Source organism: Lissotriton vulgaris, chromosome 11 (genome assembly GCF_964263255.1).
Source record: "Lissotriton vulgaris chromosome 11, aLisVul1.2, whole genome shotgun sequence".
NCBI classification, from domain to species: domain Eukaryota; kingdom Metazoa; phylum Chordata; class Amphibia; order Caudata; family Salamandridae; genus Lissotriton; species Lissotriton vulgaris.
Window position 1 is genome coordinate 795,730,974 of NC_141699.1, and position 17,337 is coordinate 795,748,310.

General features: G+C 49.2%; 1 protein-coding gene across 3 annotated transcripts in view; it reads right to left on the reverse strand.

Annotated features, from left to right (window-relative positions):
- Nucleotides 1–17,337, reverse strand: part of DZIP1L (DAZ interacting zinc finger protein 1 like) — a 764,020-nt gene that overhangs the window by 520,609 nt on the left and 226,074 nt on the right. For all 3 annotated transcript variants that reach the window (XM_086943917.1, XM_086943918.1, XM_086943919.1), the window contains exon 5: nt 6,012–6,173. In XM_086943917.1, the coding sequence (XP_086800043.1) occupies nt 6,012–6,173 (162 nt within the window). The remainder of the gene's footprint in view (nt 1–6,011; nt 6,174–17,337) is intronic.

Here is a 17,337-nt window from a genome sequence, read left to right on the forward strand (position 1 = left end):
ATGACACCAGGCCCAGTTCCACTGTCCACGCCCTGGAGGCTCTAGACCATCACGAAATGTGGAAAATCTACTGCTTGAACCTCCCACTTTCAAGAAAGAAAGATCGATGGCCCAATCCTTTTCAGGCAGCGCAGTGAGAATCTGGAACTTACTTCTGCCTCAGCTCCAGACCACCACCTCCTCCCAGGCCTTCAAAACTGACCTCAAAGTTCCCCTCCTTCAAAGACACTTCCAAATGTAGTTCATGCCCTCTCTAGTATTTGAAGGAAGTCCTTCCATTATAGAAAAATCTACTTTACATGACTATGGAAGTGCCTTCCCGGTGTGTTCTTGTGGTTTGAGAGTCTGCCATTTATTGCAGCATTATCCTTATAACTGTGTTTGGTACTCGTTTGTAACATGCACATGTCACTTTTCTCTTGTAACACACTGTTTTCTACCTCTTACATTTTGTTTGCTTTCGATACTTGCACAAGTGCCACCATTGCCAATGTAACGTTTGGTGTTTGAGTGTCCTCCATATATTGCAGTATTATACCTCTATGTTTACTTTGTACGCTTTTGTAACCTGCACACATGTCACTTTTTCCTCCTGTAATGCACCGTTTGCTACCTATTGTATTTTGTTGGCTCACGATTGTCACTTTTGCCTCATTTAATGCAACGTTTGCTTTTGTAATTTGTTCACTTGTAATGTTCTCATGTATCAGACACCTTCGGGTAAAGTCTGCGCTATATAAAGACGCATAAAGGGGTCCTCTGCTCTTAAGTTCTGCACTGTGCACACTCCCTTCGTGCTTCCTTGACCCCCTCTCCCGTGTCCTACTACTCCTCCAGGCTCCTCCAGCCTCGCTCATATGCAGGGACTCGGAGATCATAGATTCATTCCATCATCACCTCACCTCAGTCACAGGCGGGCCGGTGGCCTGGACATGGGGCCGCCACTAACGCCATCTTATCTACTCTCAGATCTTTTTAGCCTGCCTGCCCTGCTGCAGCAAACAGACCCGCCCCGCCCGCGCCACCATCCAAACCGTCCTCACTCGGACACAGGGCGTCACCGTCCTCACCCCTCACAGTGCTGCCTGCCTGCTACCCAGCTCCTGCTCACTCAGTGTTTTGCACCACTCTCCAGCCGTGACCGTGAGGACGGGCTCGGTTCGGAGTCGGAGATGGCAGATAATGATTCACCCGCCTGCCTCCGCCTCATTTACAACATTAGGCCTGAGTGATTGAATCTAACAACATTATTACACATAACACATGATTTCTGTGCAATTGAATTTGCATGCAAATGCATCCGATCCGATCCGAAATATATATTTTTATATTTATTTTCGAAGCCAGCGGCCTTCTGACTGACACACTGGTGCGTGCACTGCTGCTCAAGTCACGACCTGCATGCGTACGTTCCCACGACACGACCACCACGGCCTGGCCTGACCACGGCTATGCTGTTTTGCAGTGTCGTGGTGCTGGGGATAGGGCCGGCGGGAGACGGAGTCGGTACCGGACAACAAGACTGTGTGGCACTGGCAGCTGGCAGATGCAGTATACTAATTAAATTATGGCCAAAGGGGGAGCAGCGCGCCAGCCGACACACACAGTCCGACATCCCCTGCGTGCCGAGAGAGATGGTGGCACTGGTGCGCGTCACCGTCACTGGCCTGCCCTCCCTGGCCGAAGCACTGCTCATGGATTGGCCAAGAATGTTCCCCAGGGCCGTCATTGCTAGCGCTATGCCAGCGCTACAAGATTGACGGCCCTGGGGACCCACACTTACACTAGTGTGTCCCGCACCCCGCTCTACACACACACGCCATTAATCTGGAGTATGCCGCTCGGCTCTCTAAACTGTCTGCGCAACAAGCAATTGCAAACTGCAGGTGCGCTTGCACAGTGCACTCTCCACTGCATGATTTCCTGTTTCCAGCATAGTGCCACACACAACATAATGCCGCCCTCATCATTTTGCCGCCCTAGGCGGCCGCCTAGTACTGCCTAATGGCAGAAACTGTTAGTTTGGAACCAGCCAAATCAATGGGAGGGCCTCATAAAAACACTCAATCGCACACTGTTTCAGCCCACAGGGGACACAAATGACCATCTATCTCCACCCTCAATATAGATGAGTCACCAGTAGATTAGTAATGTTGTACGCCCTTCCCTATCAGTAACACTGTGTGTGTACAGTGGCCCGTGAAAGAGGCGATGCAGCAGTAGCCTGAGCATTTCGTACAAACCCTCGATATGTTCGATTTTAAGCAACTCGTCACCTCACCCACACACTCTTTAGGTCACACCCTCGACGGAGTCTGCACTAATTCTCCCTCCTTGATCACACTACCCCCCTCGCCTCAGATCTGGTCTGATCACTCCCTGATCCCATTTCACATCCTGAGCGAAAATCTTCCCAATCGTGACAAAGCTGCTTCTCACCCCGACATTCACATCAATTGGAAAAAGGTTCAGGATAACATCACCCTTAATCCTTCAATGCATACTCAAGCTCCCATCCTCTCCGGCGATGTCGATACTGACGCCGACTGTTTCCATAACTGGATTACTCAAGAAATTAAATCCAGAATCCCGCCCTCACGCCCCTGCACCTCCCGGGGCAAAACCAAAACCAACGCCCCCTGGTTTACACCAGAACTTGCAAATGCACATCTGCTATGTAAAAAGGCAGAAAGAAAATGGCGAAAGACATACGAGGCTACAAATCGTACTTCCTATATCGCCACAAGGAAAAACTACCTCTCGGAAATAAAATTGGCAAAAAAAAACTACTACGTCAACGCCATAAAAAACGCAGGCCAAAAACAAAAGGTGCTGTTCGAAATAGTCAAATCATTCACGCAGCCAAAGGTACTCTTGCCTGAAATCCCCCCTCCCAGAAATTTTGTGACCAAATTTCTGACTATTTCGAGGACAAAATCGCCTCGATCCAAATCAACTTTCCCCCCCCTGCCACTCCTTCTGTACCCCCCCCCATTGGTCCCTCAAGGCTGCACATTAAGCTGCTTCTCCTCTGTCACTCCAGAACAGTCGAAAAAAGCCATCCTTGCCTGCAAATCCGGCGCCCCATCTGATCCTTGTCCCCCCAAGATACTCCACCAGTTAATCGACGAGGTTAACCCGATAATCAACAACTTAATCAACTCCTCGCTTAGCTCTGGCCTAGTACCCAGCCGTTGGAAAAAAGGAATCGTCAAACCCCTGATGAAGAAGGCAAATAAACCCCCGACGGATCTAACCAACCTACGGCCAATTTCGCTACTCCCGGCCTTGGGAAAAATTACAGAACTGCTGGTCCATAATGAGTTGAAACGATACCTAGATGACAACAACCACCTCCATCCCCAACAATCCGGTTTCCGCCCCAAGCATTCGACAGAAACCGCTCTCATCGAACTGTCTGACACTATAAAAACCCTACAAGATCAGAGAAAAAATTCCATCCTTATCCTACTCGACTTAACGGCGGCGTTTGATACCATCTCCCATACCATCCTCATCAGTAGACTCAGAGACATTGGCATCTCTGACTCCGCCCTATCCTGGATTAAGTCATTCCTCTCTGATCGTTCGCAAACCGTCTCTCTGGGCCCATTCCACTCCAAAGTCAAACTCGTCTCCTCAGGTGTCCCGCAAGGATCCATCCTGAGCCCCCTCCTTTTTAACATTTACCTCATCCCTCTCCTCAATCTTATAGAGTCATTCGGCATACCTGTCACCTCGTATGCCGATGACACACAACTCATTGTACCACTGGACAAACTTTCCACCAAAGCTGAACTCAATCTGAAACACTGCCTGACCGAAGTATTTCGATGGATGGAAAATAAACACTTGAAATGCAATTCAAGTAAAACGGAGATCCTCCCGATCGGCACAAATATCTCCTTCTGTCCAGCACTTTGGTGGCCGGATAATTCTGTTGCCCCCCCCGAGACAGTGTCGTCTGCCAGGAATCTCGGCGTAATCTTTGATTCCGATCTTTCCTTTGATCAGCATGCCAGAACCGTCGCAGGCAAATGCTTCGGAACAATCAGATCTCTGAGAAAATTCTTCGACTTTCTCCCTATCGATGCCAGAAAAACAGTGACAGTAGCACTCATAATCTCGCGACTGGACTACTGCAACGGTTTGCTCGCAGGTGCCAAAAAGAGCACCATCCTAAAACTGCAGAGCGTACTTCACACTGCTGCCCGTCTTGTCCTGGGCCTACCACGCAGATCCTCTATCTCTGCAGCTCTGCGTTCACTTCACTGGCTCCCCCTTCACAAGAGGATTCTCTTCAAAATCCTGATTATAGCCTTTCGTGCCTACAACAAAACAGGCCCTAAATACCTCACCAAACGCTTTCCCCATTATGTGCCCAGCCGTCACCTTCGTTCGACCCATGACAACCTCATCCTTCCGCCCAAATACAATCTGAAAACGAAGGGTGAGAAGACTCTCAGTTTCCTTGCAACTAAAGCTTGGAACAAACTGCCTAAAACCCTCAGACAACAAACCCAGGAAAAACCCTTTAGAAAGCTTCTTAAGACATGGATCTTTAATCTCTCTGACGCTTCCGCCAAAGCTTCCATCTAACTCTTCCTGATATGGTTCATTTGGGATCCCCAGCGCCAAGATGCTCCCTCCGGAGCGAACGTCGCGCTCAAGAAATACCCCACAAATATCAAAATATCAAATATCAGTGCAGACCCTCACGCCTACAAAATGTAGGATAGCAGAAGACGGAGTGAAAATGTAATAGTTGGGTGCATGTTCAACCCAAGAGCTGAGGTGAGCAGAAAACGGGTTTAAAGCTGAGGCAAGTAAGAGCCTCATGTATTCACCTATGTGCGTGTATGCAAGTGTGTGTGAAATTGTATTCCTCCCTAATAAACTGCGTCACTCCTTGGAAACTATGTCTGGCGTCAAAGACAGCCAAAAGGATATGCTAGCCCCCATCATATGGTATTTATCTCTGAAATAATCGTGTCCGTTCATTGCGTAGTCTTGACAGTGGCAAATTAATGACCGTTTTAGACATATTTAGGGCATTCTTTATATACTTAGTGCCATTGACATATTAAGAGCATGACTGATATACTTTTAGCCATCCCTGACATAATGGTGTTCACCCCTTACATTACATTATAATGACAGTGACAGATATATAGTGGACAAGCTGGCCATGATGGTTTTCAACCTTGGTGCAATGGGTCCCCTGATATATATGTGGGCATTATTAGCATGTGACAGGTATCTTTGGTTTTATGGTAAGCATTCATGACCAATGATGGTAATACCTGGGCATTTGAAGCAGAATAGTTGCATGTCAGGGAAAAGTTTTTTTTTCAGAAAAGGGCCTCGTCTTTCAAATTGAGCTTGTTTGCTCAAGTGGAAACTGGTATTTGATTACAAAAAATGTTTACTTTCAAAAACTGACATGCTGATGAAGATGAAAGGCTGCAGTTCCAAAATACATTTAAAATTGATAGTTGAGTGATAATTGAAGCTGAGTTGGGGTGACGTATTGCTGTTGCTATGCCCTTTGTACCAGACAGCAGGCAGTGCTTTGGCTGGTATTTTATTAGCCATGTGGAGGCATTTAATATTTATGAGCTTTTCCCTGGCATTAAAGCTTGGAACCTCACCTGAAATGCTCGGATGGTCACTACTGATAATCTTGCTTAGGTTAGTAATATTGTCAGTCTAATATATGTGGTCACTACTTTAGTGTGATAACATTTGCTAGTAGCTCGGGTGGACTTTCCTTGAGCAGAAATAAATCTCACTGCAGAAAAGGTTGGAGACCCCTGCCGTAGATTAACAGTCAGCTTGTGAGACTAACAGAGACCAACACATCTTATTTGTACTATGGGAAAAATTATGAACCAATAAAGGATTCAATTTTAAAACAGTACGTCAAATCAATAAATTGCAATTTAATTGTAGTGTACTGTGTGCATATATTAGAACCTTCAGGATATTTCTGTTTGGTGTATTTTACTTACTTCTTCCAAGGTTGAGTTTCTACTTTCAATGCTCCTAAATTCAGTGTGGAAAAGTTGTTTCAGACTATCCATCTCCTGCTGAAACCTGATTCTCTCCTCCTCCTTCCACTTCTCAAAGTCTTTTTTTGCATCCTCCTTTAGGCGAGAGATCTCCTCTGAGTCCTGTCAGACAAAGAAGCAAAATCAATTAATGTTTGTAACAAAACCCTATCAAGGATGGGTAAAAGTTAAATGAAAATGCCTTGTATGGTGGCCAGTGTTTAATAAATATACCCTCAACTGCTAACAGCAGGCTGTAATGCCTCAATTACTTACTTAAAGGTAATTCCATTACTCTGAGTCTTTTCTTCGCCTTTCAAGTTAATATCTATAGGAAAAATCGCCTTCCACAGACCCCAGTCCCATTTTCATATTTTAATAAAAGAACGCTTCAGTAGTCCTTCTATAAAGGCCATGCCCAATAGCATCACATCCTTAAGTACAAAGCCAAACCAAAGCAGGTACACAAATTAGCATCCTTCCAGGAATGGAGGGTGGGATATATTGACTAAACTGAGGTGGATAAGACTGAATAATGAAGCTACCAGTATGCAATTGAGACATTAACTCCTTGTCTACTTTCCCATACCAGACTTTACTTTTGAGGAATATCAAAGCTCAAAGTATTTCGGGCAAACTTGACTGGACAGAAGGTTTTCAACCCTTTCTAGCTGATCCACAGTTGAGAAAACATTCAGGGCCGGATTGGCTGTAGCGGGCACCAGGCACTTCTAGGGTGGCGGCCGGTTTAGGACCCTGGGGCCTGGTTTTGTTACCAGGGGCCAGTGTTTCCGCAAAGCTGGAATATCGGCCCCTGTACAAAAGCTGCAGCAGTGAGACAGGAGTGGTGCTTACAACTAGCAACCCCCTAACAAAGCCACCCTGCCCGGCCGGCCGAGCTGTTTGCCAGGACCGGTTTTGGATCCCAGTCTGGCCGTGCAAACAATGAATCCACAATTCTGAAAAATGCAACTCGACCGAGATACACCAGGACTGCCCTCTTGACATCCAATAAATGAAAAAAACTCCTCTTCAGTAACTGAGGAATCTGAAAGCAACTGAGGTAGTACTACCTGTACATATAGAGGTGAATTAATCATGTGGCATGATGGACAGACAAGAGGATGTTGAATAAGAGAACCCACTTTTGTCTCCTCCATATCTGACACAGAGGAGGAGAACAAGAAGGCCGGGCTCAAAAGTGAAGCACCATGAGGGGGCGTGGCCAAACGGAGGCCCACTCGTAATCCTACAACTATCCTGTTCATCAGTCTGTATCTGCCCCTAGTCTCCCTGATATATTGCCCCCCATGTCCAAGTCATTTTGTGGGAATGGCCAAACTCCAATCGGAAGCAGCGACAGTGATGTTGTGGAAGTGCCGACGAGTATAGCCTGGGCCCGTGCTGCCCCGCCAATCATGCCCGCTCATCGGCTGACTTCAGACCTGACTACACCTGGAGGCGTCCTGACTGAGGTAACGGGCTAGACGGAGGTGGGACCCGGGACTTGTGGGGGCCACGGCTGGGGCGAGATATCTCCAGAGCAGTGAGGAGACGCTGCTGGTCCATGCGGTGACGGAGAGGGGTGCCATGCACCCGGGGTCGGGCGCCGCTTATCTTTGGATATCCTTCAGGTGATCGTCCCGGGTTCTGAGCTGGTGTCACAGAGGATGCGGTCATGCGCGGCACCGCTTGACCAGGGCTCAGCTGGGGGGCGCAGCGCTAGGCGGACCCATAGGCCGGTGACGCAAGACTCTGTGATTTTGCAGCTTTGTGGCCCTTTGGGCGCAGCCGGTGCCTTGGTTCTGACTTGTGCTGCTTGGGGGAGAAGTGACTCCTCGCGACATTGAAGATCTGTAGCCCCCCCCCCCCCCCTTTTCCCCCCGGTCGCTAGCTGCGATCTTGGAGCCCTAGGTGCTCCTTGTGAAGTTATACCCCTGCCTGGGACGCATGCCGTGATTTGAAAACGAGATTCGCCTGGGGCTCTTGTGGTGTGCCCCCCGATACTCCTGCTGCAGGTGGGGCTGAAGTGTGGGGCGGCCTGATTGGTGTTGGATGCTTGGCCTGCTCGTGTGCTGCGATCCCGCTTTATTGTCTGGTACGGCCTACATCTCCTCCATGTCCTGCGTGGAGCTGGTCCTCTGTTGGTCCAGGGACCTGGCGGAGTAGGCAAATGAGATCTGCGTGGTGTCCTACACACTCATTACAGTAGCAGGGAATATCTGGAGAAGGGAACCGACACCGGACAACAGGACCTCCTTCAAACTTGCCACCCGGAAACACCACCAGCTGATCCGCGCCGCCAAGAAAACAGCATTCAAGGACCGGTTGGACAACAACGCACACAACTGCAAGGAACTCTTCAACATCGTCAAAGAGCTTTCCAACCCCAGCGCAGGAAACAACGACATCACCCCATCGCAAGACCTCTGCAACTCCCTGGCCTCATACTTCCACAACAAGATCGCGGACATACACAACAGCTTCAACAACCAACCAACGCACACCATGACCGAACAACCACCCCCCACCACCACCCTCCACGCCTGGACCCCGATCAGCACCGAAGACACCATCCGCACGATGAACTCCATCCACTCCGGATCACCGACCGACCCCTGCCCTCACCACGTCTTCAACAAAGCCGACGCTGTCATCGCACCCCACCTGCGAGACATCATCAACACATCCCTCGACACCACCATCTTCCCCGAGAGCTGGAAACACGCCGAACTCAGCGCCCTACTCAAGAAACCAACAGCGGACCCCACCGACCTCAAGAATTACCGCCCCATCTCGCTCCTCCCGTTTCCAGCCAAAGTCATCGAGAAGACCGTCAACAAGCAGATGGCCGCTTTCCTCGAGACGAACGGATCCCTCGACCCCTCACAGTCCGGCTTCCGAGCCAACCACAGCACCGAGACCGCCCTCATCGCCGCCACCGACGACATCCGAGCCCTGATGGACAATGGAGAAACAGCGGCCCTCATCCTCCTAGACCTCTCCGCGGCATTCGACACGGTCTGCCACCGCACCCTAGTACGGCGCCTCAGCAACGTCGGAATCCAGGACAAGGCGCTGGAATGGATCACCTCCTTCCTCGACGGGAGAACACAGAGAGTCCGCCTACCACCGTACAAGTCAGAGGCCACCGAAGTCATCTGCGGCGTCCCCCAAGGATCATCTCTGAGCCCCACCCTCTTCAACGTCTACATGAGCCCCCTCGCGGCCATCGTACGCAAACACAACCTCAGCATAATCTCCTACGCCGACGACACCCAGCTGATCCTCTCCCTGACCAACAACCCCGCCGCCGCCAGAGCCAACCTGCACGAAGGGATGAAAGAGGTAGCCGAGTGGATGACGACCAGCCGCCTGAAACTGAACTCGGACAAGACGGAGGTCCTCATCCTGGGCTCCTCTCCCTCCGCCTGGGACGACTCCTGGTGGCCTCCCGCCCTGGGCACCGCACCCAAACCGACAGACCATGCACGCAACCTGGGCTTCATCCTGGACTCCTCCCTCTCCATGACCAGGCAAGTCAACAACGTCTCCTCGGCATGCTTCAACATCCTACGCATGCTACGGAAGATCTTCTGGTGGATCCCCACCGAGACCAGGAAGACCGTCACCCAGGCCCTCGTCACCAGCCGACTGGACTACGGCAACGCCCTCTACGCCGGGACCACCGCCAAGCTCCAGAAGAGACTCCAGCGGATCCAGAACGCCTCAGCCAGACTCATCCTCGACATCCCACGAACCAGCCACATCTCCGGACATCTGCGAGACCTTCACTGGCTCCCCGTCAACAAAAGAATCACCTTCCGCCTCCTCACCCACGCACACAAAGCCCTACACGACCAAGGCCCGAGCTACCTCAACAGCCGAGTCAACTTCTACGCTCCCAAACGCCACCTCCGATCAGCCAACCACGCCCTCGCCGCCGTCCCCCGCATCCGAAGAGCGACTACAGGAGGAAGGTCCTTCTCCCACCTGGCCGCCAAGACCTGGAACTCCCTCCCGACCGACCTGCGCCTGACCCAAGACCACCTCTCCTTCAGGAAGAAGCTGAAGACCTGGCTGTTCGAGCAGTAGCGGCTCCCCCCCCCCCCCAGCGCCTTGAGACCCCACGGGTATGTAGCGCGCTTTATAAGTGTCACTGATTGATTGATTGATATATATATATATATATATATATATATATATATATATATATATATATATATATATATATATATATATATATATATATATATATATATATATACGGACTGCCCCCATGCACCCTAACCTAACCAGCAAAAGAAGGCGGGGAATTCATCTTCTATATCTACCCCGTCGGTTTGGGGACATCTCTGCGTGGGAGCAGCGCAGTGCTGCTGAGAGGGGTTGTGCGGAGGCACCATTAGGGGGGTGGAGGGTGGCTGCACGCAGAAGCAGCCGGGCTATGTCCGGTGCGGCCTGTGTGTGGGTCACCTTAATGTCCGCATCTGGCCTGCCTTGAAGTTAGCCGGCACCCGGATCGACAATCATAGCAGACCCCTCACTATTCAAGGGATAGTGCTATTACAGCTGCGGACTGAGACGTGATCACCCAGTGTGCTGACCCCCTGGGGACTTAAGCCTACAGTGCTTGGAACGGATTACTAAAATTTAAGATGACCCGAGACAAGTTGCTGGATACCAAGCAGAGCACGCCGGCTCGCTGCACCGGGCCAAGGGGCACAGGTGGCAGAACTGGCAGGCCAGGCCCTTACTGGCTCTGACAATGCTGCATTGATGGCGCCAATAACGCAGTCTTGAGACGCACTGGAGGCCAAGATTGGGGTGGTGGGGTCGGATGTCATGCTGATCCACCCAAGATCTCTGCAAAGCAGTCGACAGAATAACAGAGGCTGAGACTCGTATATCTGCTGCTGAGTACACAGTTGCCTCCCTCCAAAAGAAGGTATCCTTCCTGGAATCCATCACGAAGGGGCTTGCAATCAGAGCAGAAGATGCCGAGGGCAGAGTTCGGAGAAACAACCTTCGCTTCATGGACTTTCCAGAGGAATCTGAAGGCAATAACATGGAACAGTTTCCTACTACGTGGATCATGGAATGGATCCCTCAGTCCTCTCTGTCTCATAGCTTTATTCTCGAACGTGCGCATCCGGACGCAGAAGCCTTCACCCAGAGCCAGACCACAGCCCATCATCGCTAGGCTATTAAACTTCCATGATCGCAATGCTATTCTCACGCAGGCCAGATTGGCTGGCAAACTTCACTTCATTCCCATCCCATTTGAATTTTTACGGACTACACAAGACTGGTGCAGCAACGCCGTCAATCGCTCACGACCGCAAAGGCCCGGCTCTGTGTCCTGAAGATTCGATATGCCTTGCTTTTCCCTGCCCGGCTGAGGGCTATCTATAAATCACGCACACTGTTCTTCGACACGCCCGAGGAGGATGAGAGGCAGAAGCTTAAACCGCACATCCCAACGCAAATTGACTACGAGTCATCCTCTGGCGTGGTTGCACCGAAGACTGTCAAATCCAAAGGGAAATCGAACCGTAGGTCAGGCTCAAAGCATTACTCAAAATCATGGGGGCATCTCGATCCAGAGTGGATGAAGACAGACACGATTTATCACAGTCGCACAATGGAGACTGAGGACTTGAGTACTATGTTTATCTGGCTGATGAACATAGTACCAGGGCCTTCGTGGACTCCCCTCCCCCCCTCATAACTCTCCTCTCAGCATTTGAGAATTTTCTCTATGACCGGGGACAGTTTATTGAGAATCCATTGGTTTGGGGATACGACCTGCCCCTGTTGGAGCAGACGTAGGTCCCCAGCTGCAACAAATGCTTCAACTGTTTTGAGGTATTGGGTGGGGTGGGAGGGAGTGGGAAAGGGATTGGTTAGTTCTGTTAACTGTGTTGTGCCATGTTTATTGATGCTTATGATTCTCATGCCATATGACGAGCCATGCTTTATATTTAAAGCATGGACACGCCCTTTAATGGAACCCGCAAGATCTGCAAGACCCACTTGTCTGTTGTTATAGAGCTTCAGTGGGGAAGATGATAATGAATTCTCCCACCCACTGGAGTAGTCTGGTCCTGCCTAGGAGTGCTTGTAGGCTGTGGCTACAGGGGGCAGTGTGGCAGATGACTTCTGGCCTCCATTCCGAAGATGGAATGTACAGTGTCCATGTCCACGCACAGCTTGGGTAGTCTGAGTGAGACGGTGGCTAGGATAGGGCTGACATGGATGGAATCCCTTCGGTTGCCATGAAAGGGACGAAAGGAAGACTGACCACGAGGAGAGGATGAGAGGCCCAAGGATCTGGGCGTAGCTCGAGAGTCATTGAACCTGACCAGGGCAGAGTCTGCCTTTTCCCCAAAATGGCGGGTTCCATCAAAGGGCGTGTCCATCATATTAGCTTGGACAGCTCCAGAGAAGCCAGTTATACAAAGCCAGGAGTGGCTCCTCAAGGACACTGTCGTTGAAATTGACCTGCCCAGCGAATTAGTTATATCAAAACCACACCATATGGCGAATTTTGCTGCATCTCTCCCGTCCTTGACAGCTTGGGAGAGCACAGCCCAGGCCTCCTCCAGGACTTGTGGCAGCACCTGCGCAACCTTCTCCCAAAGAGAGTGAGAGAAACGGTCCAACAAGCATGCAGTATTCTTCCCAAATGAGTCCAGTCTCATGGATTCCCTATCCGGAGGAGCAGAAGGGAATGCGCCCTGGGAAGTAGAGGGCTGCACCACCAAACTTACTGGGGTTGGGTGTTGGCTGAGGAACTTTGGGTCGCCTGGAGCTGGACGATGGCGGCGTGCAATCGTCCATTTCATAGGAGCCCCTGTTCTAGGCTTGGACCATGTTCCTGGAAGGAAGCCCGTAAGTGCCTCATTAAAGGGCAATAGTGGGCCAGAGGTGAAAGCCCCAGATTGAAGCCCTTCAGTCAGGAGAATAGTACTGACCTGCACTGAAGGCAGCTCCAGTCGAAAGCTGCCCTCTTAACCACCATGACATGGGGCGCCCCCTCCTCCGTAGCAGCCGAAAGAGCATGCCAGTGTCTGGGGAAGTATCCAGACCACTGGCTTCCACATGTTCCCCTCCTCAGATACATCCTAGTTCTCTAATAGGTCTCTAGACTCCTCTCATTCCTCTCCAGAGCCCAGCACATCCACAAAGTGCTCAGGCCACAACATAGAACCCCTGGGTTCGATCAACGTCGGAATCAGTGTCACTCAACGCTTTTCCGGCTCCGTGTTGTCGGGGATGAGGATGGGTCTAGCGCCGCCGATGGGCACCGGCAACATCGCAGGCACCGACTTCGGGTTCGACATATGGGGAGGTTGTGTTGGCAAGACCACTGTCGACCCGGACCTGGAATCGGATCCCTAAGGTACCACCGGTGCAGTGGCCAAAGCAGACAGCGTCAAACCCTATGGGGTTGTTCCAATCAAATAAGTGGCGCATGGTCTAGTAAAAATCTTTAATTTGAGTAGGAGTCGCTCTGCTCCAGGAAAGGGTGGGAGGCGTGAAGTCGACTCAGCCTCCAGGGAACAGTGCCTAGAGTGTCTGTGGTCCTTACCTCTCTCAACGATGGATGCCAGTTGAGGTGAAGTCAAAGTCCACTTGGACTTCTTCTTCTTGTGCCTCTTCCCCGAGTGTCCAGATGAACTCGCATGGGAGGAAGGGGACCTTCAGGCTCAGTGAGCGGTCTCCCGACCTTCACTTCTTCAAACGGGACCGTGATCACCTCTGACTCTTGCTTAATGGTGTTGACTGCCGGGCCTGGAGCAACTTCATCACCCGCTCCCTCAAGGTCTTCGGGGCCATCGCCTGACAGTCTGAACACAACTTTGAATCAAGACACCACAGACAAACGTGGTGGGGATCGGTAATCAACATCATGCGGTAACAAGTCCTGCATGGTTTAAAACCTGTCTTTCTACCAGACATCCCTCCCACACAAAGTTGTATCTCAAAAATTTCGCCAAAAGTCGAGAAAAAAGCCTGCCAAAAAGCGGCAGAGGGGTAACTCTTCCCGGATCGGCGCTTAACTGGTGTGGAAAGAACTGACGTCCGAGCGCCTGGGTGGTGCCTATATAGGCACCGCAACGTCATAACTGACGCTACCGACACCAATGAGGTCACGCAGAGCCACATGGAGCCAACCACGTCACGCGCAAGGGGTATTGCTCAGCAAAGGTTTCCAGATCCAGCCTGACACCTGGGAAATTCGAAGGTAAGGAATCTGCAGCTAGAAGTCTCTATCAGATACCAGATTTGTAGAAGCAAAATTACTTTTTAAGATGGCTTCTGTCATTTAGTCCACTGCATCTGAAGGGACACAATCCTCTCGATTAACCAACATCTTTCCTTCGAATGTTGCCAATTCAACAGCATACCATCTCAGTCTCTTCCAACATATACATAAGCTTTGGTGGAACCTGCATGAGGAGCCAGATCTTCATATTACCACAGAATCATTGAGTGGATCTTTTCAGGTAAAGGACGCACAGGACCAGAGGAATTTATCGCACCATGGAAAAAACCAATGAAGATTCCTCCTTCAGAAAATTCATAGCAGGGAAATCGGGGTTCTCCCTTACATAGGAATACATTTGACCCATCTCCTCGCTCCTTAAAATCCCCTTTATAAGATGGACCTGCTTCATCGGGAGAAGAGGAACAGAACCAAGAGGGAGAATTATCCCTCTTTAATCATGGAGGTGATTTCTTCATTCCTTCTCCCTTATCTGCCTCCAAAGCCTTAGACTGCTACCTCTATGAGGCGTTGCACCTCTGATTTATCATAATTTCTTGAAGACTGCAGGGATCTTATAGATGGGGGATCTCGTGGATAAGCTACGCCCCCTGTAGTTCACCTACTGGTGTCTTCGTTTTTCTCTTCTTTTTCCCTCTACAGCTATTAAACAAATAAGATTTTAAATGAAACCTTCTTGTTTAAATAGCCAATGTACCACCAGGTGACTAAAAGGTTGAACTACCGTAGGAGGGAACAATGCACTAATCCTTCACAGGATCCCTAAAAAATGCTCCTATAGGATTGAAAACATACACTTATTGTTTTTCCGTTTTTCCCACTCTTTATACAGCTACAGTGAACGCCACACTCTCACACAGAGATCAATCTCCTGACTCAGCTTCTTCTAACCCTGCTGCTTTCCCTAGATTATCGAATCCGAGCCTGACAGTGCTCATTAAGAGGTCTAAGACATGCAAACAGAACAAGATGCGATGTTGCTGGGAGTTGCCTTTACTGAAGGGACTCCAGCAGCATTATTTTAATCAAACTAAAACTGGGTTCTGTGGGAGGAGACCATCTCCCCAAAGTGATGACCAAAACTAGGAAGTAGGCGAGAAGTTAATGATGTTGCAGATCTAGCCGTTAAAGTTGATTTCAACGTTTTGATGGGAACTAGAAAAAAGTGGCACTAAAAGTCAGCAGAGTGGTTGATCCCATCTTTTAAGGAGGAAGTAGATGCAACGAGTGGTCAAATGCAGATAAGTGTATTTGAAAAAAATAAGAGCTTGGGGATAAATCCAATAAATACGTTTAGCATGAATATTTAAGTGGGGAAATGAAGTTGTAGAGCACCGATTTGACATGTGCCATGATTGAGCTTCTTCTGATATTGAACCCTAGCTTGCTGTGCCTTTGTCAATGAAAATGATAGCAATTTGAACCAGGCTGTTTGAAGACTACAAGAGAACATTGATAATTATCTGCTTTTTTGGTGTGAATTTTATTTTAACAAGGGTTTTACTGCTGCATTGTGGCACTGATGTATTCTTTTTTTATGCAACTTATAATACAATAAATAGATCACAGCTTACGAAGTTAGCAGACAATGTGCCATATAATTATTGTGCTTTCCAGTAAGGGTGTGGTGACTGTAGGAAAGTGGATTATTATTGGGGTGCACAAGTGTCCACCTCAAAGGATAAGGCCACCACTTGCTAGATATCGCCTAAATTAAATCAAATAAAAATGTGCGCAATCCCTAGTAATGTGACACACAAAGTATTCAAGTTTAAATCAAATGCAATAAGTACATTATTTACGGAGGACAAGCTCAGTAGAAAAAGTCACACAAACCACAAAAAAATGCACAACCATTTAAAAAAAAGGAAAAAATAAGACCAAAACAATAAATATCCAAAAAGGCAAACTGAAGATTAGAATTTTTAAATATATAAGTGGAAATAGTGTAAAAAAGTGGAAATAGTGTAAAAAAGCACAAAGCACCAAATGATGGTCTATAAAACCAGTAGACTGGGGCCTAGGCGCGATTTGAAGGAGATCCGAGAGAGAAGAAGAATCCTCATTGAGGGGGGCTCTGCTGAAACTGTAGCTGCCACTGTGGAACCAAAGGAAGGAAACTTGAAGCACTGAGATTGCTCACCGAAAGGTTTCTAAGTCTCAATGCTGAATGGGATAGTCTTTTTTTGGAGGTGCTGGGAAGCCTTGACTTGGAAGAAGCAGAAATTCATCTAATCCTGTGAAACTGCTGACCAGATACGTTTTCCCTGCAGATCCCCATGAAGCTCTGGAGGAACAGTTTTGCAAAGTTTCCAAACACTCTTCTGGTGCCCATAGAAGTACGCTTCTTACAGGCCATCAAGGTAAAGGACAACAGCAAATTTCAGTCCAGGTCTAGTTGCTACTGCTCAGCTGAGCATTTCCAGGCATAGCCATGCCAAAGGTCATACACATGTCCCTTGGAGTCCACTTCTTTGTCATGGTAGGAAGTGTGAGCAGGCCCAGTCCTTAATTACTCGTCTCAAGTCACACACAGTAGGTCCAGTCCTCTTCTGACCTACTGTAGATCTAGTAAGTGTTCTGAGGAGGTACCTTGCAGTGCCACATTTATACTTGGCAACAGCTAGTGGATGGCGGGGACTCCTGGCTACTCACTATCCAATACAGTAGAAGATCCCAGGGGCCATCCTACCCACTTTTTCCACAGTTCCTGTTTGCATTACTGCAAACAATCCCACAGGGCCCCTCAATCTCAGAATCTAAGATGGGGAAATTCTTCTCCCCTAGTGCAGAGCAAGTGTGCCCACCTGGAGTGTGCCCAAGGTAATAAGCAAATGTGTCCTGTGTTCACTCATAATTTGTTCTGGGGGTAACTTTTCATCTATGGGGTTGGGGCCTGGCTTACTTTTTGGACAGAAGCTGGGGCTTTCCAAGGGTCACTTAACGTCTGCCCGTGACAGGGACAGACCCCCTTGAAGTTAATTAAGTTCCTGG